The following is a 22455-nucleotide window of genomic DNA, read 5'->3' as shown; positions in this document are numbered from 1 at the left end:
CATGGGAAAAAAACTAACAAACAAATAATTTACAACTTTTACCTTTTGCACATCCCCATTCAGGGGGAGGTCTGCCTGTAATGGCACAATGTAGGCCACAGCCTTGTTCAAACTGCTCCGATTCTTTAAATAATATGCAGTGTAGCCCCCTGGTGGCATGGCGATATCAATGAGCTGCTTGCTCCTGCAGGAGCGCACCAGTTTAAAGCCTCCAGAGTGCTTTAATGGAGGAAAGGCCCTTTCCAGTGTGCTAATAAACTCCAGTGAGGAACCTTGCACATCCGTAAATTATACTTTTTTCCCACCAAGCCTACTTGCCTCGAGGCACACTGTTTCCTCCAAGTTAGGACTGTAGTGGGTGCACAGAAGAAAAACTTGTGCTCCCAGGGCTGGGTTTGTTTATTTGGTTGTTTGCGCAAACCTTTAGGGTACAGCTGGAAAAGCTGACTCAAAGTGGCCCTCACTGAGTCTGGCTGGCCCAATGGAAAACGTGCCATAGAAGGGGGTAAGACCTGGTCTATGGGATATGTTGTCAATCCAGTGGTCAGTAAACCTGTCTGACTAGGCGCGCCTGTCTGTACAGCTGCCAGTCCAGTGGTCAGTCCAGTGGTCAGGCCAGAAGTCAAGGAGGAGGGTGGTGCTGCTGGCTGTGTGGCTCGATTCCTTAGAAGCTGGCTCAGCTCCATAAGAATCTCAGTTGCCCTGATTCGTTGAAAAATAGAAAACACATACAAAATCTTTTATATTACAAAGATAATAGTGTGGAAAATGTAGTGTTTTACAGTAAATAATAGTAATGAGTTGAGGTGGAATGTACTAAAAATCATTAAAAAAAGGCATTATAGGCCAGAGAGTAGAGAATTTAGCTAATCAGTTAATGAAATATTGCGCTACAAGGTCTGTTACTGAGTCAGAGTGTTTGAGTTTTATGACCACAGACATCCTGTGGTGCACTGTTATGCATTTATTTTTATCATCTGTAGCCAACAATGCGAAACATCATATTTATTAGCACAAACACATTTAATAAAAACACATTTTTAAAAAGTAAATAATTCGACATTAGGGACTATTTCCCCCCTCCCCAAGCTATCAGACTTTGAAACTCAAATTCATCTTCATCACTGCTCCATTGAATATCGTTTATTTCTCTTTACAATTTTAATAATTGGTTTTATATTGCCTACAACAACTTGCTCTGTATTTCACGAATGGTGTACTTTTAATTTAATTTAAAACATTTAATGGTTTATGGACAGCTGGATGGATTAAAGTACTCCTATGGCTAATGTCCTTGTTTATATTTGGAAAACGGACTGTAGCCAATAATAAAATGACTTACTGCTGAGTGGTAAATAAAATAAAGACATGATATCTTTTGCAATTATTCTGATGACTCTGCATTATTGTAATTGCTGTGTGCCAACCAGTCCAGCAGCTGTGAGTGCTTCAACTGGGAAATCGATGACATTTTAGGCCACCAATCATTTAGACGGGTGGGACTCGTCACCCCTATAAACAAGATAACTGAATAGAGGTTTGTGCCAGCGGGGGGAACCAACTGTGATTCTTAATGCTGAATCATTAATAGCTGGAAGCATGTAAGCCAGGGCCTGACTGTGAAAGTATCAGGCATGTTTGTCTTATTATAATAATATATATATTATCATATGCAGCCGTTTAGCTACAATTACGCTTCACACAAAAGCTGCGGTTGTGTTTGCGACCTGACCTTTCTTTTCTCCGTGAGAGGGAAGAATTTATAAAGTTGCGTGACGCTGCGTTGAAGACCTGTTGTGCCGAATTCCAACACGTTCTCATCTCAATGCGTCATAACTGACAGCGTAACAAAGCGTAAGGATTTTACGCTAAACCCTTCAGCGTCCGTATGAAACGCCCCCGTGTGCTACATTGCAGCAACACAAGGGAGGGCTAATATATTATATACAGTCTATGGGGCTATGTGCCAACAGGTAGGGTTAGCCGGTCGACATGCATACATTCAGTGACTTACGTTTAGGTACTAACATTTCTGATGTTTATGTTAAGGGTAGGGGCTTCTGGGGGCTGTCAACACCTTTATCACGAACGTAGCTAACTAGCACTTCAGGTCTGTACCGGACGCCCCAGAGCGTCTCATAGAGCCCTGAATTCTGCAGAAAACAAACAAAATGTCTGGTCGTGGTAAAGGAGCCGGTAAAGCCAGAGCAAAGGCTAAGAGCCGTTCTTCCCGTGCCGGGCTCCAGTTCCCCGTCGGCCGTGTCCACAGGCTGCTGAGGAAGGGAAACTACCGTACCGTGTCGGTGCAGGAGACCCCGTTTACCTGGCAGCGGTGCTGGAGTACCTGACCGCTGAGATCCTGGAGCTGGCTGGAAACGCCGCCCGCGACAAGAAGACGACCAGGATCATCCCTCGTCACCTGCAGCTGGCAGTGCGTAACGGCGAAGAACTCAACAAGCTGCTGGGCAGAGTGACCATCGCTCAGGGCGGCATGCTGCCCAACATCCAGGCGGTCCTGCTGCCCAAGAAGACCGAGAAGCCCGCCAAGAAGTAAACACCCAGAACTATAACACAACGGCACTTTTAAGAGCCACACATCTCAAACTAAAGAGCCGTTTCCTTACTATTTGTGACAAAAGTTCTGTTGGCTGGATTTTATATCTTAAAACAAAATAGCCTACTTTCCCACAAAGAACAATTATTGCCTCCAAGCTTCTAAATGCACACATCCTATTTTCTCCTGTTAATTTAACACCCAAACCTATTACTTTTAAAACATTTACTCTAAGTTCATACAGAATCAGATCAGCTAACTTTATTTTGTGTCCACATTGACTGGTTTTTACTGTTTCAGTGGTTTGTAAACCACCCCCCATCTGGAGCTGTCCCAGGTTTTAATTGTGTTAGTCGTAAAACTCCATAAGGTTTTAACAGACCTGAAATCAGATTTTACATGGCCAGAAAGACTGGACAGTAGAGCATACAGGTGTTGTACCGAAAAGTGATCTTTACGTCTCTGCTTTTATCTGGATCAAAAATACATAATGTGCAACTAAACATCACTTTATGTCCGTGGTGATAGCAAAGGTATGTCTTTGTGAAACTTTAACATTTCATTTAAGGGAATAATCACATCTGTGGCCAAATAAGTGTTTGCAGTAGGGCCTATTATGTTTGGAAAACGGCATGTAGCCTATAATTAACAACAATTTACTGCTGAGTTTAAAAAATAAAATAAAAATAAAGACATGATCTCTTTTGCATTATTTAACTTGCAGTGTACCAGCCAATCCAGTCCTTTTTACCTGTTGAAATACCTTTAAATGGCCAATACAACCCATTCTACTTGCCAGAAAGTGACTGCAGCTTCTACTTATTGGCTGAAAGGTAGATTCTGCCTCAGAATGACTTGGTTTCACTCAGAAGTTATATTTGACAGATTATAGCTCAACAAGTACTTTTTACCTCTTAAAATACCTTTAAATGGCCAAAACAACAAAATTCAGTATTCTCTACTTATTTACTGAAAAGGGCAAAAGGTTATTTCTGCCCTGAAATTACTTTATATTCATGAGGGTTATATTTGACATAGGCCTATTATAAAACCGAGATTGACACCCCTTTTTATTTCATATATATTTTTATTAATTTACTGACCAAACCAAAAACGTCTCCGGTTTTCATTTCAGAAGTCTGGGCCCTAAATTAAACAGGACTCCAAACATACACAGATGAGAACTTTACACTGATAATGACATTTCTTCCAGCATAAGCCCAATATAACTCCATGTGGAGATTAATGTAACCTTCATGTTGCTTGTAACCCATAGTCTAGAGCTAAACAAATATAAGAAAGTTAACATGTTGCTATCTAGCTAAGTCTAAGGTGGCTCTCTTGGAAGCCACTTAATGTGATTCACCGTGTTTAATATGGATCTAAAATAACTGGTTTCATTAAACTACATGAAGCAGAGGAAGAAGCTGTTCAGTTTGAGTGAAGTGGCTCTTAAAAGAGCCATTGTGGTGTAAAGAGGTGTGGGGGGAGTTTAAGCCCTCTCTCCGCGGATGCGTCGGGCCAGCTGGATGTCTTTGGGCATGATGGTGACCCTCTTGGCGTGGATGGCGCACAGGTTGGTGTCCTCAAACAGACCGACCAGGTAAGCCTCGCTGGCCTCCTGCAGAGCCATGACGGCGGAGCTCTGGAAGCGCAGGTCCGTTTTGAAATCCTGAGCGATCTCTCGCACCAGGCGCTGGAAGGGTAGTTTACGGATCAGCAGCTCGGTGGACTTCTGGTAGCGGCGGATCTCTCTAAGAGCCACGGTACCGGGCCTGTAGCGGTGGGGCTTCTTCACTCCGCCGGTGGCCGGAGCACTCTTACGGGCAGCCTTGGTGGCCAGCTGCTTTCTGGGAGCTTTTCCTCCGGTGGATTTACGGGCGGTCTGCTTGGTTCTAGCCATTTTAGTCTCAATAACTTCTCTGTGTTCACAGATACAGAAGAATGCGCTGACATTGCGAGCAGCGGCTTTATAAAGTAGAGCCGGAGCGACGTTGGCGCTGACTTGTCCAGGCTGAGAGGAGCTGCTATTGGACAAAAACAAAATTCAAACTGACCAATCATCCGCAGCAACTGGCTAACGGCAAATGACGTATTAAAAATGTTACAACTTCATAGCATTTGGAGCTATGATTTGGAGACTAATTATCATGTTTCAAAATAAGATGAGTTGGAGAAATAAGTAAACAAAACTTGATTCCAAGTAGATAAAGTAAAAATTATTATGAAAAATAGAAACTATACAAGAGCAAAATCACAAGGTAAGCAGTAGAAATACACACAACTACATCGATATTTAAATTCATTCGCATTGTTTCATGTTCATGTTGTTAAATGTTCTCAAACTTTACAGCCCCAGACCCAAAAGAGAAATTTGTTGACCCAAACTTACAAAACTAGATTATGAATTGTCAAAACATCTACATCCATAAACTACTCGAGAACACAACAAACAATGAATTTAAAATGTAGGCTACAGCCATATAGAAGCTGTGTCTCCTTTTACTTCCCCACAACCTGAAAATAGTTTTATTAAGTGGAAAGTAATTAAGTCATTAAATCATTAAAGCTGTGTTTCAACTTTCATGCAAGTAAAGTTTACATCTTTAATTGTATTTGTTATATTGCTTTTGTTTGGTTATTTACCAACAAATGATATAGTTTTTTGATGGTGCTAATAAGTTACTAATTAATGTAATGCTAATGTAGTTGGAGGATGAAGGGTAATGTAAAGCCTACTGTTTTGTTTAGCAATTATGTTGGTGTTGAAAACAAGACAGCAAATAACAAATACTTTGATCCTCATTTGTCACTGGGATGCTACATTAAGATAAATCAGCACTTATAACATGACACAAATGTCATTTCTCACTCTACATTACTAAAATACTACTCTACGTTACTGCTCATAAAATTAAGCTCAATGATTCTAAATGCTTGACTGCAGACAAATGCACCTAGGGTTAATGCACAGGAGGGGTCACTTAAGCTACACAACAATTATTAAGCTTCTAAAAGAACATTTACAGCAGCATCAAATATGGGGAAAAGATACAAGAAAATAAAAAAGTAGACGTTGATCTGTTTGAGATATTGAAAAAAAGAGTGTCGGATACACAAAGGCAAGAATGAGAGCATACAGAAAGACCCAGAAATCATCAGGTTAACCAAATAAAGAAGGGAGACTAGAATTTGAAGGTCCATGATATCTGTTAGATTATGGGCTGGTCAACTATGTTCCAAGAATTAGCAGTAATATTTTAGAAGATATAGCTCTAATCTAGTCATTAACACTAATAAATGTAAAAATACTCTAAATGTAATGTTTCAATATTTAAACAGCACAGTCTATTGACTTTATGCAGCCTAATAATAAGCAAATACATTTTCATATACAGTGGGTACGGAAAGTATTCAGACCCCTTTAAATTTTTCACTCTTTGTTTCATTGCGGCCATTTTCCAAAAATCAAAAAAGTTCATTTTATTTCTCAGTAATGTACACTCAGCACCCCATCTTGACAGAAAAAAACAGAAATGTAGAAATTTTTGCAAATTTATTAAAAAAGAAAAACTGAAATATCACATGGTCATAAGTATTCAGACCCTTTGCTCAGTATTTAGTAGAAGCACCCTTTTGATCTAATACAGCCATGAGTCGTTTTGGGAAAGATGCAACAAGTTTTTCCACATCTGGATTTGGGTATCCTCTGCCATTCCTCCTTGCAGATCCTCTCCAGTTCTGTCAGGTTGGATGGTAAACGTTGGTGGACAGCCATTTTCAGGTCTCTCCAGAGATGCTCAATTGGGTTTAAGCTTTTTTGATTTTTGGAAAATGGCTGCAATGAAACAAAGTGAAAAATTTAAAGGGGTCTAAATTTAAAGTTTGGTGCGGCAAAGTGCCTCAATATTACGTTTCTTTTGTGCTGTTCTTTTTGTACCTGCAGACAGCAGAGGAGACGCCTGCTGCAGGGTGGGTAGTGACTTGTTAGAAGTAACGTAATTTTGCTAAATAAAAAATAAAAAAGTCACGTTCCTTTTTTAAAACTGTAGCCTACTTTTACTCCAGTATTTTCTGTGGGCCAGTAATCTACTTTTAATTTCACTACATTTTCCATTTATACCTTCATAACTTCACCAGTCTGTAATCTGCAATTGGCTTCCCTAACCGAATGAGCTGTCAGCCAGGCTGCGTGCGCGCAGTTACGCAGAAGAGCGTCAGGTCTCCTCTGTGGTTCGAAGAGACAGGCGCTTATCACACATATGAATGAGCTGGGCAGATGCAAACATTTATAAAATCAGGCAAATACCTTTTCAGTTCAAGGCTTTAACAGAATGTCGCCAGTGAAACAAATATTGGCTTTCACTCAGCAGCTACCAGCTGTTATTTATTCAGAAAACGATCATTTTTCAGATGCACAGAGAGAGAAAATATGGTGGATAAAACAGTCCTGTTGGGTTTTACACATGACGCACAGCTTCCTCTGTATGCAGGTTACCTGCTTCAACAACGAGCTGCTCTCATGTTACTGCCACAATAATTCTTTGTTCTAAAGATTATTTAGATGCTCCAGGAATAATCAGATTGTATTGGCAGCCTGCGCTACTGCAAAGCAAGTTGTTTGGTTGGCTACATGTCCATAATAAAAGGCACAGGTAACAGTGATATTTGACAGTGATTTTGTCAACACCTTCATGGAGATTTAAAAAGGGAAAACAATTATTAAACAGAAATAGCTAAAGATAATCAGCCAGCAAAGCTAATTGCATTCCCTAGAAATAATCATGTAGCAGCTGTTTCAAACCTGATGAACAGCAGCTAAAATATATTATTATACTTTTACATGAGTAGGTTTGTCATTGTTTTCTTTTACTTTTTCTTGAGTAAAGATTTTGAGTACTCACCAGATTTTGAGTACCTGCCACTGGCCAGCAGCACCAGTACTAGCGCTGACATGGTGAACATGAGAGAGACAGCAGAGATGAGGTCAATAGCAGAACAGAGTCAAAGCAGCACAGTCCAAAGCACCAGTGTATGGTAATATTGATGATGATATGGCTTATTTAGTTATCTACTCAAGGGCTCATCTCAAGTGATTACTTTACTTTAGGGGTGTTAGGGGTTCAAACTGTTTCTAGTTTTGAAAATGTATTTTAAAGGTGAATTTAGTTATGTACTCTACTTGCATAGAATTCTCAAGAATGCCGGAATAAAGGTCTCTAAAGACCCAGAGGACCCGACACATGCTTTGTCTGGAGAGTGGACTGACCAGGGACAAACTCCTGTGACCTTCCTTGGCCTTACAAACATGTGCCATGAGGTGTGCATGTGTCTTTGCTACATGTCCATAAACAGTTTGAAAGTAGTCAACATGTTCACACAGAGATGAGCATCCTACACTATTTTAAGAGGAAGAGGACAGAGGTCACAGGAGCAGGAGCAGAAATAACTGAGGAGGACGAGCTTGTAAGTTGTGTGGATAGCTAGTAGACGTAGTAAATTCTAAAACTCACGTAGTAAAAAGACTTTGAGACACAGGAAATATCACAGACAGCTTTGGATAGTGTAACATTAGGATAACTGAATACATTTGTACTGTGGCTACATTAACTAGCAGCTGTTTCTAATTAGTAGTTTTTATGGTATGTAGTCGGTTTTGTTCTAGTTATATTATACTCCCTCTCTCTGACCCTCTTCGAGCAAGTTATATAATAATATTAAAAAGAATAGAGAAAAATAATACAACTATTTGCAGACTATTTATCTATCAAATATTTAAGTGCTTTATTTAAAAAAAGTATCTAAGTTATGCCTATATAATATATAGGCATAACTTAGATACTTAACTTGTTTAATATCTTGGATACAGTAAACATTACATCCATAAAATGATGTGGCAAAATATATATATATATTTATATACATACTGTAAAACATATTTGACTACTAGGCCTAAAATGTTTAAAGGTGAAAACTATTACTATAAATACATCTAATTATTTTTTATTGTCTTCATGCTACTTCCTTCTGGTTTGATTTTGACAAAGATCTCACATTACCAAACTTAAATATCCCAACTTCGAAGCAGACATAACTTACATGATTACCTGGATTAATATCTTGGATAATATAATAGCTATCCAAATGATATGGCTCAAAATATTATCCTTTTATATTTTTAATGTACCTATTGTAAAACATATTTGATTACTATTGAAAAATTAAACCTAAAAAATTATAACATCAAGTATAAACTTTTACTCAATAAAAGTCTCCTTAAATCTGGGAAAGACTAGAGTCACAAGATACATTTTACTATAACACTAGATAATATATAATAATATAGCCTATAGTTAAAAAGTAATACTCAACGTGAATAAAACATCCAGTACTACATAATAAATACGTAGCCTATAGTTGTGTGTGATTTGGGGGTTTGTTGTGTGATCAGCTGTTTAAATGTTAACAATAAATGAGGAAGCCTCTTTAGTGAAGCTGTGGTGGTTCTTAAAAGAACCTTTGGTGCACTGAGTGCTGGATTAAAGAGCCGCTTCACTTCTTGGTCTTCTTGGCTGCAGTTTTCTTTACCGGAGCTTTCTTGGCAGCGGGCTTCTTGGCCGCCTTCACCTTTTTAACGGGGGTCTTCTTGGGACTCTTCTTCGCTAGCGGCTTTTTCACGGCTTTCTTCGCCGGTGCCTTCTTCTTCGGGGACTTCTTGGCTGCCGCTGCCGGTTTCTTGGCCGCTGGCTTCTTAGCTGCCGGTTTCTTGGCCGCTGTAACTTTCTTGGCGGCGGCTGCGGGCTTCTTGGCTTTAACGGGAGCTTTCTTCTTCGGCGCCGCTTTCTTGACAGGTTTGGCGGCTTTGGGCTCCTTCTTGGCGAGCTTGAAGGAGCCGGAGGCCCCGGTCCCTTTAGTTTGTCCCAGGGTTCCTCCGGTCACCAGCTTAGTCACGGCGGTGTTGATGCGTTTGTTGGCTTTGGTCACATCGACGCCTTTTGCCGCCAGAACCTTCTTAATGGCCGCCAGCGAGATCCCCTTGCGCTCCTTGGACTCAGCCACGGCGCTGATGATGAGCTTCGGGAGGGTCGGGCCCTCCTTCTTGGGACGGGGAGCCGCCTTCTTCTTCGGGGCTTTAGCCGGGGCTTTGACCGGGGCCGCTGCTGGAGCTTCTTCCGCCATCTCTGCGTCTCTGTCTGCTGTGTTTGTCTGAAGGTGTCCGAGCTGAGAGGAGGCGGGACTTATAAAGCACATGAGAACCGTGGAGAGGCAACACACGCAGCCGCTCCGCCGCCCGGCTCAAATGTGGCGACACTTGTGTTTTCTCTTTCACGTTTTGGGGATAAAATACCCAGAAGAGGAACGTTTTAGAACATAAATATTATTTTATAAGTGAGAAAACGTTCTTCCCTTCAGATTGAGATCATGTATGGCGACCAGGACTCGTTTATTTAATTCCAGGAGGCTTCAAACCTCTCTGAAACACCATCACTTTGTACAACTCGCAGCGAGTTTTCGACACATTTTGTCTCTAAAAATGGCTAAAAGTGATTTGTATTAAATGTGAAAGTGGTTTTCCAGTAAGCAGAGACGTGTGTTTATAGAATACAACTGAAATGGCTGCAGTAATGAGTTTAATTTAGTTTTAATCAGAGACGTTTTCTGTGGAGGTAAACACACTGTTGCTGTCTGTGACTCAGGGTGTTAGACTCCTGTCACAGATCCAGCAGATGATAGATTAGATGATTGGAAAAGACTTTCCGTTTCTACCAAATGTTAGATTTAAAATGAAGGGATTAACTGCACAAAGTAGCCTACTAGCCTATTTCTTTTTTCTTCTGTTGGCTACAAAGATCTGCTTTCTGTCTGCAACATGATTTGATCTGGTCAGTCCCAGAAGTTAATACTTTAATAGGCTATAACTTTAATTTGATATTTAAACGTGATTAAAAATATTTTCTTGGTAGCTTAATTCTTGTCAGCTACCTTGAGGACAAAGAAATTTTATTATCTGCTTGCTTTGTATTTTATTCGGGAATTTACAGACTTGATTTTAGATTTAGCTAATTTAAAACATAATGGGTCTCTAAAGGCTGATGTATTTTTAGACTCATCAAACTTCATTTAAATATGGGAAATATTAAAATCAATATGTGATTTTACAGACTTTACATTGTTTATGAATTTATTGTAGGTTTGTTTATGGCCTTGGCCCAGCTGCTTAATGTATTGAGAGGAATTTATGAATCAAATATCTGTTATAAATCTGCTTTAGCATACCATAAATTCTTAGCAGATAAACCTTTAAACACAATTGAACTAAATAAAATCCAAATATTTGGGGTGGAATAAATAAAACAAACCATTTCTCTTGCCTCTGTATCAAAACTAACTGAAATAACATTAACTTGAGGTTTAACCCTAGGTATGTATTTAATAGTTCATTTATTTGATTTATATGAAAACAGGTCTGTAAATTTAGTTTTCTTGGGTTGAATTCAGGGAGAAATGTGTCTTTAACAGTTTGATGGCAGACAAGCACAGAAAATCTGATTCAGCAAAATCGCATTACCGATCAAACTCAGCTTCAGTTTGTGTGGAAACCACTTTCTCTGCAGGTTTCTTGTTTGTAATAGGCTACAGGTAATGTTGTTTTGTTGTTGCACAAAATGAAGTCAAGACTGTATGTTCTGATGTCCAAAGCTTATTATAATGAGTTTAAATATGTACAGGAAGGATATGATGTAATATAGCAAGATAGAATTGTTAACCGCAGGATCGTAGTGGGAGAGAATAATGACTGTGTCTCATATATGAAGTACAACATTGTCACCAGCACTGCCTTAATGTATAGCTGATGTGAGTGTGAACATGTTTTGTGTTTACTGTTTTCCCCTCACATGTGCTTTACATTTTGGTCTGTGCCCATTGGGGTTCTGGGGGTTAAATGTGTATGGTAAACTATGATGACGTCTGTCTTGTTTGAATTCCCATTGGGGATCAAGAAAGTATTCTGAGCTTCCTAACGTCGATTAATTAACTGTGTGCAGTCTGGAGACGTGGTATAATTTTGTCTGAAACTTAATACACCAGAGGTGTGGACTCAAGTCACATGACAAGTATGATGACTTTAGACTCAACTTGACAAAATCAAAAAAAGACTTGCAACTGGACTTTAACACCAATGGCTCATGACGTCCCATGGACTTGAGCCTTTTTACTCAAAATGACTTGATACCCTCCCCAAGACCAAATATAAATTATGATATAAACAAAACTATGTGTAACACTTCATTCAATTCAAATAAGAAATTTGTTGTATGAAACTGTGCCTCTGCCTTTTTGCTGTACAGGTTAAACCTTTATTCAATTAAGTTTCTTTCATTTTTAACTCATGTTAATGTCCTAAAAAAGTTTAGGACCTGACACTTGACTTGCTTGTCTCAACCGGTGTCGACCTGGGACTTATGTATTAGGACTTGAAACTTACTTGTAAAACAATGTCTTGGTTCCACTTCTGTAATACACATTGTTAAAACCATAACATCTTTATTCTGTTAATGCACATTTTTATCATTTTATCAGTTTTCTGTTTTACTTTTGGCGTGTTTAACTAAATTAAGCAGGCAGCTCGCTATCCGCTATAGCCTATTGTACTTTTTCCTTGCCGTTCTTGTGGTTAGGTGAATTGTTACAACATGAAGTTTATGTGCACACAGGACTTTACAGATTGAGATGGTAATTCTCCTTCAGGCAGGTCTGGAAACAGTCTCAGCAGTAAACAGGAGAGGAAACAGCCCCACCTGGTGGTCTAAAAGTAAAACTGCAGCTGTAAGCAGCCCTGTATGGAAACATGAATGTTTTCCGCCATGAGAAGCACTCCGCATACCCTTCCTCGTTAGTATAGTGGACAGTATCTCCGCCTGTCACGCGGAAGACCGGGGTTCGATTCCCCGACGGGGAGAATATTTTATATAATGACTGAATGGAAATAAGAGTCTGAGGTTCTGATTCTGCCAGCATACGATAAAACAATGATGATCTACCACGAATCAGGTCATGGTTATTGATTACGAATATAGAGGATGCATGTAAGACACATTCTGTAATATAGCTCTTCGTTTTTATATATATTAATAGTAGTAATTTGTTGACAGAGTGACACAGACATGTCGGATTAAAAAGGAGGAATTTATTTCTACAAATTGCTTGGTCCGCAGGAACGTATGAATGTAAACATTCATATATCCAGCACATGACAAAGTAAAGGTCGGAGTTGATGCACAATCGGAACAGAACATTATTATGGCAAAGACTAAGATGAAGAGACAGGAGGTGTAATTACTACATACGTCAACAGGAAAGAGCTCTAGTTGAAGCAGTGGGTGGCCCTGAAAAGGGCCTTTGTGTTGGTGGTGCAGCAGCGGGTTTACTTGGAGCTGGTGTACTTGGTCACGGCCTTGGTGCCTTCAGACACGGCGTGCTTGGCCAGCTCACCGGGCAGCAGCAGGCGGACGGCGGTCTGGATCTCCCTGGAGGTGATGGTGGAGCGCTTGTTGTAGTGAGCCAGACGGGAGGACTCGCCGGCGATGCGCTCGAAGATGTCGCTCACGAACGAGTTCATGATCAGCATGGCCTTGGACGAGATGCCGGTGTCGGGGTGGACCTGCTTCAGGACCTTGTACACGTAGATGGCGTAGCTCTCCTTCCTGGTCTTCCTCTTCTTCTTGCCGGTCTTGGTGACGCTCTTGGAGACGGCTTTCTTTGAGCCCTTCTTCGGCGCTTTCACGGGATCAGGCATCTTCTATCACGTCGTTTGCAGTTTTAACGAATAGCCCTACAGCTCTCAGGCTGAATGTTTATATGCGCTGGATGTAAATTAGGCTGCGCTGTCCCTCGTACGTGATTGGCTGAGTTTTAAACGCGACTGAGCATGCTTGAAATAAGCGCTGATAAACATTCCTCTAAGCAGAAAAATATACTGATTTTTAAAAGTTGAGTGTATTGACTGAAGGAAGTATTCAGATAATTTACTAACACTACACTGTACAATGTCCACTGTGCCTGTTATACTATTGTTTATCCTTTCATCATTATTCCTCATCATTCATGTAAAGTAGAACATTGCTGCTGTAGTTGTTGAACTGGAGCTCATTCTGAACTGTAACTAATGATTATTTTCATTCTAGATCAATCTGCTGATTATTTTCTCCACTAATCAATTGATGATTTGGTTTGTAAAGATTCTAAAAATAGCTTGTTTTGTCAATGTTATTAAAAATATTACAGTTATTACAGACTTTCACAGGAAAAGCAGCAAATCTTCACATGGGAGAAGCTGGAAATCAAATGTTTCACCAATTTATTTGCTATCAATCAACTAATCGTTTCAGCCGGCCTACTTGTAAAAACTGTTGGGTAGTTAAAATTACAAAACAGCACTACATGTTGTAATACAAACACCTAGTAAGATCTCAATATTCCCTCTAAGATGTAGGGAGCAGAATTATGAAGTTAATACGTCACTGGTGATGTTAAAAATGATGTCTGAGGCAACATACTGGTTCAATGTGTGAACTGAATATAGGACCCCCCCAAATCATTCAGTTAACCAAATACAGGGTTTTGAAGTTATAATGAATAAAGATTCAGGGTAGGTACTTTTTACTAATGGGTTAATTTTATGCTTGTGGTCACCTCAAATCATTTCTCTCAGATAGCAGCTGCATTATAAAGGACACTGAGAAACTTAGTAATAGTTGATGTAAGGATGAACTCTTCAGATGAGTGAGCGGCCCTTAAAAGGGCCTTTGTGTTTGAGTATCAGCAGGTCAGGATCAGGTTTAGCCTCCGAAGCCGTACAGGGTGCGGCCCTGCCTCTTCAGAGCGTACACCACGTCCATGGCGGTGACGGTCTTTCTCTTGGCGTGCTCGGTATAGGTGACTGCATCACGGATCACATTCTCCAGGAACACTTTGAGTACACCGCGGGTCTCCTCATAGATCAGACCGGAGATCCGCTTCACTCCGCCACGACGTGCCAGACGGCGGATAGCGGGCTTGGTGATCCCCTGGATGTTATCGCGGAGCACTTTGCGGTGCCGCTTGGCGCCTCCTTTACCGAGCCCCTTTCCTCCTTTGCCTCTTCCGCTCATCTTGCTGGTTTGATTCTTCTACTGACAGCGTAAAAACTACCGTTGAAGCGCAGCAGTTGGGTATTTACATCTTTTCTGCGGACGTTAAAGAGGCCCGAGTGTCGCTGGGCGGGGCCATACTCAGCTTTCCTAAAGCCCCGCCCCCACACCAACATACCTTATTTGTACACATAACACTCATATGGGCCACGTTGTAGACATTTGTTTTTTGGAGAAAATAAAACTGAATATAAAAATCAGCCCATGATACACACCTGGCGCTGAGACCGACAGAGTTTGCTGGTGACTAGAAGCTCTTTCACCAGAAACTGCAGCTCAGGATGAAGAGGCACAGATCTCTTCACTGCAGCGCTCATCAGTTATGACTGAAGTATAACAGAATTACCACAGAGCATAAGACAATCCATTTTATTGATTAACATGATTGTTTCGCAGATGGAGAAACAAATTACACTGTAATTACCATCCACTAGTGACTCGTTTCCTTTGGGTGTCAGCAGGTAATGTGGACCCTGAGGCAGACGGTACTAAAACAGACATTATTATGTCAGTTAGAAACATGAAACAGTCACTCTTGATTAAGATACAGACCACTAAAATATTACTTTACCTGCTAAGTCTATAAATTGAAGTAATACTACATTTTATTCATTCACACATTCTTGTATGGATCGATGCTTAGTTAAAATACTCTTAGCCTTTATAGTCTAAGCAGGTGAAGCAATCCTACTAAATTCCTGCTTTAAATAACATGCATTGAGAAAATCAATTCATGAACCCTATTGGTCAGAAGGAACATCAGCATGCAAACACAACATTAGTGGAACACAGCAAATGATGATGGACCAGCGGCTGGCAGCACACAAAAAGATTCAATGATATTGATAACAGATTGGCAATTAATGACGCGGTTTGAGCCAAAATCAATTTTGAATGATCAGTCAGTAGAAAATCAAACAAAAAATGTACTTACTGTACACGTGCTTTGGTGGGTGTGATATGCTCTGCGGTGTTTTCTCCAGCTCCTCATCATTCCAGTCATTATTTGTTAGGTAAAGATAAAGGACTGGTCCACGGACATTCAGCTTACCTTCCAGTTTGCCAAAATTGTTGCTGGATGTTTGATGCAGTTGAAGCAAGTTCAACATGCCCAGGTTATCTTTTCATTATCTGTCTTCACCCCAACAATCGCAATCAGGATAAGCAGTCACATGAAGCTGGTTATCAACTCAGTAAATCAACCCTGTACAATATGAGTGTGTTGATTCGATGTGCTCTCATGGCATGTAGCTATGTCAACTTTAGTAGGCTATTATTCTTTTATTTCCACATTAAAAGTATCGGGCTCTGAGTAAGTGGTTGTTCAAACTCGCTTTTAAGAACTTCCCCTCTCTTCAAAAATCAGAATCATTTTTTTAACACACATAAAAATGTTCCGAACATTGTTCTAAATTAACTTCATAAAGCAACGACACAGAAACTCCATTCACGCCATAAAAGGTGCTCAAATAGTGCTTGAAAGACTGAATCTCAACATTTACTCCCCACACATTAGCCTAGGCCTACCTTCCCCCACATAGCAAAAGGTGGGGCGGGTCAACATGCCACATGACAGTCTCTGTAGATAGCTACTAACATAAACACTTTCCTATTAAACTGAATTCCAATAAGCCTACCAAACAATTTTTCTTTTGAGTTTGTTACTTTACTGCAAATGGAATTTGTAAATAAATAAGTCACTTAATGTAATCGTAAATGTCAATGAAATATGGTAGGCCTATAGTGTAGGCCAGATATCTCCTCAGATGTCTGTTAGCGGCCTTTACATGGCTTGATGTATAGCCTAGATCTTAAATTTTACATATAAAGTTCTGTTAACCTGTGGTGAAGTTCAGGATATCAGTAGCTGAGTTGGTTGTAAGTGGAACAACACAACTCTTTATTACAGCCTATGTTAGGCCTATATTGTTCTGTTGATAAATAGTAAATAAATAGATGAATATACGGTGATTGGGCGTATTTAGCAGAATCTAAATATTTACACGAGACATACAAAATGGCTAAATATGAATGTTCTGTTGACCGCTGGATGTAATGGCAGTGTGTGCCCTACTGCCGAAAATAATGCTGCGTTCCCGACTACTGGGAATTCGGAGTTATCGCAGTTGAAACTTCCGACCTCTTTCCAGGTGCATGTCTGACCTTGACAAACTGATGGTTATTTGTCAAGTGTGCACACAACTGAACCCCTAGCAGTGCCCCTGGTGCACCGATGTTAACATTAGCAACATATTTCCAAATCACCTTTCGGAAAGTTTCCGAGTTGCCTAGAACGCAGCGTAAACACAGCAGGCTATGATGTCATCTCCGTGCGACGATCGAGTCTTCCAATTTCGCCATGGCCGAATCTGAGTATGTATTTGTTTTTAATTATATCAAAGTCCATCCGTTCTTTCTTTGCATGCAGTGATATTGCTTTGAGTCTTTCCAAGAAATAAAAGGTTTGCTTATTCTGTCAAGACCTATATTTAGAGGGTTGATGGTAAGAAAAAAGAGCATTTAGGGAGCTTTATCTCACATTGTGTTTACTTTACATTACCGAGAGATAGCCGCGACATAGCTATTGTAATATTTAGTGAACATTTTGAACTATTTATGTGTAATTGAAGTTGTGTAGCTGACACCCTATATTTTGTATGTTCTGTTTGGATTTAGTCATTTTCGCACATGTTGAGCAGCTGACAATAAGTTAAGTGAAGGTTACAATAATCAAACTGGAAAGCTGACGCTACATGTGGCTAACGTTATCGTCTGGGCAGAGGTGACAGCTTGATTCCCACCACGTCTTAAGGCTGTAGAAGCCTTACAGTATAGAAGTCATGGGGATGTCATATGTTTCACAAAAGCTTTCCTCACTGACTATGTGTTTGTATGCCTCTGTTCTCAGGTCAAAAAAAGTGATCAAGTTAGTTCCTGAGTATCTCCTGAAAAAGAGGAAAGCATACCAGGCTATTAAAGCCACACAAGCCAAGCTTGCACTGCTTGAGAAGAGAAAGGTAAATGAGAATTTTTTCCCTTGGGATTATTTTGCAACATGTTAAGAAGTCAAAAACAAGTGAAAGCATAAGGACTAAACTGTGATACATGATGATAAATGATAGATCAGGCTTTACAACAAACATACCATCTATATTTATGTGCTGCTGTATAGTTATGTGTGTATTTCTACATTATTCCAGGTATCAAAAGGCAAATCATTAAAGTTCAAGCGTTTAGAAGACCTTTTGAAAGACAGTCACAAGAAGCATCGTGATGAAACTCGCATCCGCAGAGGCGAACACAGGCCCCCTGCCCCTCTGCCTCCTGCTAAGAACAGGCTAGCCTTCGCCGTCCGGATCAGAGAGTGAGTGCTTTGACTCAACGGGTTTTTAAATGAAATTCCTCCCGATGTTGTCTCTGTTACGTAAATAGGTGTGCTATACAGAAATTCATCAAAAGCTGAAATTGGTTGTACACACGCAAACAGGAGGTCATGTCCAATATCTGTTATACAGTGAACATTTTGTCAACAGATGAGTTGTCAAAGTGAGCACTCGTTTGGTAGGTTTAGTTAAGAATCTTCTCGTAGGAGGCAGCAGGTGTAGTAAACTAGTCAGAAATCATAATCCCTCTACATGCTGCATGCATTTACCTCACGTCACAGTTCACTTCCCTCTCAATGTCTAATGTAACTTGAGCCATATAAGTTATGTGGAGAAGTTTTGGGGGGGTTTTGCGTACACATTGACCATAAGTAAAATGTTGTCATCAGTTTAGTCTAGATGTTGAGAATTTGAATGTACCACAGGGCTGTCTGTTTCCGCTTTGTCCGGTGTTCAAACTTAAACCGGTTTGATATTATGTGAACAGACTGAGCCGGCATTTTGAATAGTCTAAGTTGTCACTGACATTTTAAGCTGCTGTAGGCAAGAGACAGCTAGACAGCCCCAAAACACATGTTCGTGCGTAGTGAGTGCACAGGCAGAGTGCGCGCTGGAAGGGTTGGTAGGCCTGCAAATCATTTCATTCAGACCAAAGGAAATGATTGGCTATTAGGGTAATAATAAATCATAATATTCACAATATACCCCCCAGTCATTCAGCCCTAGTAGCTAACCAGCTATAGTTTGTTGGTACAGTCATTAACATAACAGATTCAAGGGTAAGTGCTTAAATCACTGAACTCACCCTGCCTTTATATGGAACATGCCTTTAATTCTTTACTATGCCGGTAGATCTGAATGAATAACACTTTGTTGCTCACTGTTTCTGTTAATCGAACTAAATGATTGAATTGTGAAGGGGGGGGCTCATTCATTGGATTTCATTTTGTTACACTTGGGAGCGGCTGACTCACATGTGACACCTAGTGGTAAAATTCCGTGTTACTGGTACGGCATTTGGCTTAATATCAAACAGGTTTGAAATGTTTTATATTGGCCCGAGCCTAATGTACACGTCCTATTCTTTGGTTAGATACTTATGAACTGGTCAGTCTCACACTACAGCAAGCAGACTCAGTTTAAAGTGCAGAAACGTATAGAAGATACCTTTTTTTTTTTCTTTTTTTTTTCTTTAAACTGGAAACTCTTAAAAGACGTGTATGTTACAATCGCATACCCCACCTTTTAAAGCAGGGTTAATCGTGAGCTTAAACGAGCACGGCATGATATTTGTTACTGTAGGATTGCGTTGCCATGTTTTTCTTTTCTTCCTTGCTGTGTCAAATGTGTTTTACTACCTCTGTGGCTATCTACTTTCCAGACTTCCTTGTAGGAAGCAAGATTAACTAATACCTGGTGCACACTAGAGGATTTTAAAATCTCATCTGATTTTAAAATCGTGGGCTACCGCAGACAGAAAAATAATTGATGATCCTCTCCTGTTAGAATTAAAGGTGTCAGTCCTAAAGTGATGAAGGTGGTCCAGATGTTGAGGCTGAGGAAGATCTTCAGTGGGGCCTTTGTCAAAATCAACAAGACCTCTGTAGCCATGATGAAGGTGGTGGAGCCCTATGTGGCTTGGGGGTAAGTAACAAATTACTTTGTACTTGTTTGGGGGGGGGGGGGCGGGGGGTGTTTTTGTCTTTTGCATGTTATAAACACATGGTAGCTTCCCAACAGATTTCCCAACTTGAAGTCTGTTCGTGAGCTCATTCTGAAGAGAGGACAGACCAGGATAGGCAGGAGGAGAGTTCCTCTCACAGACAATGCCTTCATTGAGCAGCACATGGGTGAGTCTCTTCCTCAGTTTGATTTAGCCACCGAAGAATGATACCAAGGCACATCACCAACACTCATGTCAAACTTAAATTTCACTCCAGTTAATGAACGTCTACTTGCTGATTGCAAGGTCATTACTGAGCGCAATCACCTTAATTCTCTATTGCAAGACCAGGTGTATTTACAGCTGCCAAAGTATGTTTGGCGACCCAATTTTAGCGTTATAGCGAGAAACACAGAGAGAGATGTTATCTGATATTATGTTACAAGATGCGGCCACAGATGTCATCCGGTACCATGTGGTTCTGATTGTTTCAATAGGCTACGGCATTAACAGGCCTCCTCCACATGCGCCACACCTGCTGCTGTGGAAAGAGAATCACAGCTGGAAAAATCCAAAAGACGAGTTCTGTCTCTTTTCTGTAACTTTATAAAACATACTGTTGATGGAGAAAGTCAGCAGAGCAGACACATACAGGGAGAGAGAGACATGAAAGAGGTGGGGCAAGTTATGCCTTTTTACAGTAAAAGACCAGAGAACAGGAAAAGTAAGGTGAGCAGATTCAAATAGGGAGTAAACACTAAAATAAGGTGGAAAATGAAGTAGAATTAAAAAGGGTGAAATAAGCTACTAGAAATAGAAATATACCCACCTCCGCCACAGTTAGTCATTCTGTGGGAAAAGCTGTATTCAGATTAAATGAAAAAAGGGGAAAATTCTATTTATACCTCTCAAGGGGAAACTCAAAGCAAGTGTGTGTGTTCAAATACTTGAAGGTAAAAAATGCTGCAATGTTATATTACCAAGACGTGATATTTAAAAACTTAAACAATGTAATGTGTATTTATACTTATTATTATATGTTATTGTATGCCTTTTGGTGATCAGTTTAGAATTGGCTGGGGTCTCTGTCCATAGCTAACAATGATACTTTTTTTACTTAAGACATTTACATAAGCAAGTATTTTCTAACAGTGAGACTTGTGTCTTGTACTGGCCCTTGTTCTGACACTTCACAAAGTGTCAGACTGTTATAACACAGTTCAATTGGATCATCAAAGGAGCATGTGAATGCACATAGAGCTGCTGGTTGCAATTCTCAACACTCACCACTAGATGCCACAAATTTACCCACTGAACCTTTAAAATTGGTAAACCATTTTGTTTTAGGCTGTTTACACATGCACGCCCTAAAAAACAAAAAAAAAAAATTTGCATACTGAAATCTGTGAATGAAGTTTTTCCGTGTGCACTAATCCCAGAATGGTTAGTTTGGTGCATGGGCTGTATGTATCTGTTTGTTACTTGAATGTTATTTCAGTTTCTAATTGAAGTTCCATCTCATGAAAAACTTGATTTGTGTAGCTTTAAATAATAGCTCAAAAAAATGGACAGCCTTTTTGTCATACACGTGTGTGTGTGTGTGTGTGTGTGTGTCCCCTCCCTTTTTTGGTCTTGTTTACACTCTGTCACCATCCTGTCATCCATAAAATCTTTCCATACCTCCTTTCTCATCACTCTCCTCTCCTTCTTGTTTCTCAGGTAAACATGGCATCATCTGTTTGGAGGACATGATTCACGAGATCTACTCGGTTGGTAAGGCCTTCCGGGCTGCCAACAACTTCCTGTTGCCTTTCAAGTTGTCAGTGGCTCGTCACGCTGCCAGGGATAAGGCTGGGCTCCTGAAGGACCTGGGAAACCCTGGGTTTCGTGATACAGACATTAACTCTATCATCAGACAGCTGAACTGAGGAGAAACGCATCCAATGTGGACACTCCAGTTATTTCGAGAAAGCTTTTGTTCTTGAGGAGCAACAGCCAATGATGTCAAAATATGTTAAAAATATTTTTGGTTTCTTTGGCAGTGAAGCTCATGGGAGTCCCCCAGAGTCATTTCTCATACATTAATCTGTACACCCACTCTCTGGTTACACTTACTCTGCAACTGCTGGGAGACATCAGAAGGACCTAAAGTGGAGACTATCGTTATCCATGTTGTTTTTTTGTTTTGCACATGTTTGAAATACAATATCATGTAGTGCCCCCTCCCCCCCGACCATGGACTAATGGAAGCAGTTGTGCTCTTTGGTAAAAATGTGTAACAATATTTTGAATCACTCGTGACATGTAAAATATTGTCAAAAGGTGCTTAGTTGTTACACAAAATATTCCTCAATTTGTCAGAAGAATTGATCACTACTTATTACATATGCAAGGACAGTCATAGAATAATTAGGACGGCTTGTCCTGCATGCAGGAGCAACCAGCCCATCTACAGCTAGCTCATTTACTGCATTTAGTAGTGTTCAGTGTGGAAAGGTGTGAAGTCTGAAAATCTGTTAAACACTCATTCATTGACTTATGATTCACTGTTGATACACTTTGTTTTTACAATAAAAAAAAAGATCCAGTACTTTTGCAATGATAATTAAGATGTTTGATAGAAAATGAGAGCATGTCTGGTCATACAGAAGGTGCCATCACTGT

The 22455-nt window shown here is 40.1% G+C and overlaps 5 protein-coding genes, 1 non-coding gene and 1 pseudogene across 6 annotated transcripts; 3 read left to right on the top strand and 4 right to left on the bottom strand.

The window, feature by feature from the left end:
* The first annotated feature begins 2171 nt into the window (after positions 1-2171).
* LOC119909078 lies at positions 2172-2554 on the top strand (annotated as a pseudogene).
* Positions 2555-3621: 1067 nt separating this feature from the next.
* Positions 3622-5961, bottom strand: LOC119908682 (histone H3). Its single transcript, XM_038726510.1, has one exon. It carries the CDS (start codon positions 4455-4457, stop codon positions 4047-4049), a length of 411 nt encoding a protein of 136 aa, XP_038582438.1. The 5' UTR covers positions 4458-5961; the 3' UTR covers positions 3622-4046.
* A 374-nt stretch (positions 5962-6335) lies between these two features.
* On the bottom strand, positions 6336-9749 carry LOC119908681 (histone H1-like). The gene is made up of 3 exons (XM_038726509.1): positions 9143-9749; positions 7459-7503; positions 6336-6392 (listed from the first exon to the last, which is right to left on the bottom strand). Exons 1-2 carry the CDS (start codon positions 9731-9733, stop codon positions 7498-7500), a joined length of 597 nt encoding a protein of 198 aa, XP_038582437.1. The 5' UTR covers positions 9734-9749; the 3' UTR covers positions 6336-6392; positions 7459-7497.
* A 2694-nt stretch (positions 9750-12443) lies between these two features.
* trnad-guc lies at positions 12444-12515 on the top strand. The gene has a single exon. It is a non-coding gene; the product is annotated as a tRNA-Asp (tRNA).
* Positions 12516-12723: 208 nt separating this feature from the next.
* Positions 12724-13396, bottom strand: LOC119908684 (histone H2B 1/2-like). The gene has a single exon (XM_038726511.1). The coding sequence runs from the start codon at positions 13350-13352 to the stop codon at positions 12981-12983; it is 372 nt and encodes a 123-aa protein (XP_038582439.1). The 5' UTR covers positions 13353-13396; the 3' UTR covers positions 12724-12980.
* A 500-nt stretch (positions 13397-13896) lies between these two features.
* LOC119908685 (histone H4) lies at positions 13897-14801 on the bottom strand. Its single transcript, XM_038726512.1, has one exon. The coding sequence runs from the start codon at positions 14704-14706 to the stop codon at positions 14395-14397; it is 312 nt and encodes a 103-aa protein (XP_038582440.1). The 5' UTR covers positions 14707-14801; the 3' UTR covers positions 13897-14394.
* Positions 14802-17043: 2242 nt separating this feature from the next.
* On the top strand, positions 17044-22381 carry rpl7l1 (ribosomal protein L7-like 1). Its single transcript, XM_038726508.1, has 6 exons — positions 17044-17118; positions 17654-17762; positions 17946-18109; positions 19635-19772; positions 19869-19978; positions 21511-22381. Exons 1-6 carry the CDS (start codon positions 17105-17107, stop codon positions 21717-21719), a joined length of 744 nt encoding a protein of 247 aa, XP_038582436.1. The 5' UTR covers positions 17044-17104; the 3' UTR covers positions 21720-22381.
* Positions 22382-22455: the final 74 nt, after the last annotated feature.

This window comes from Micropterus salmoides, unplaced genomic scaffold, assembly GCF_014851395.1.
Source record: "Micropterus salmoides isolate LMB-PRFRI ecotype aquatic unplaced genomic scaffold, ASM1485139v1 Ms_hic_scaffold_18, whole genome shotgun sequence".
NCBI classification, from domain to species: Eukaryota; Metazoa; Chordata; class Actinopteri; order Centrarchiformes; family Centrarchidae; genus Micropterus; species Micropterus salmoides.
This window is presented reverse-complemented; position numbering and strand designations above follow the sequence as displayed.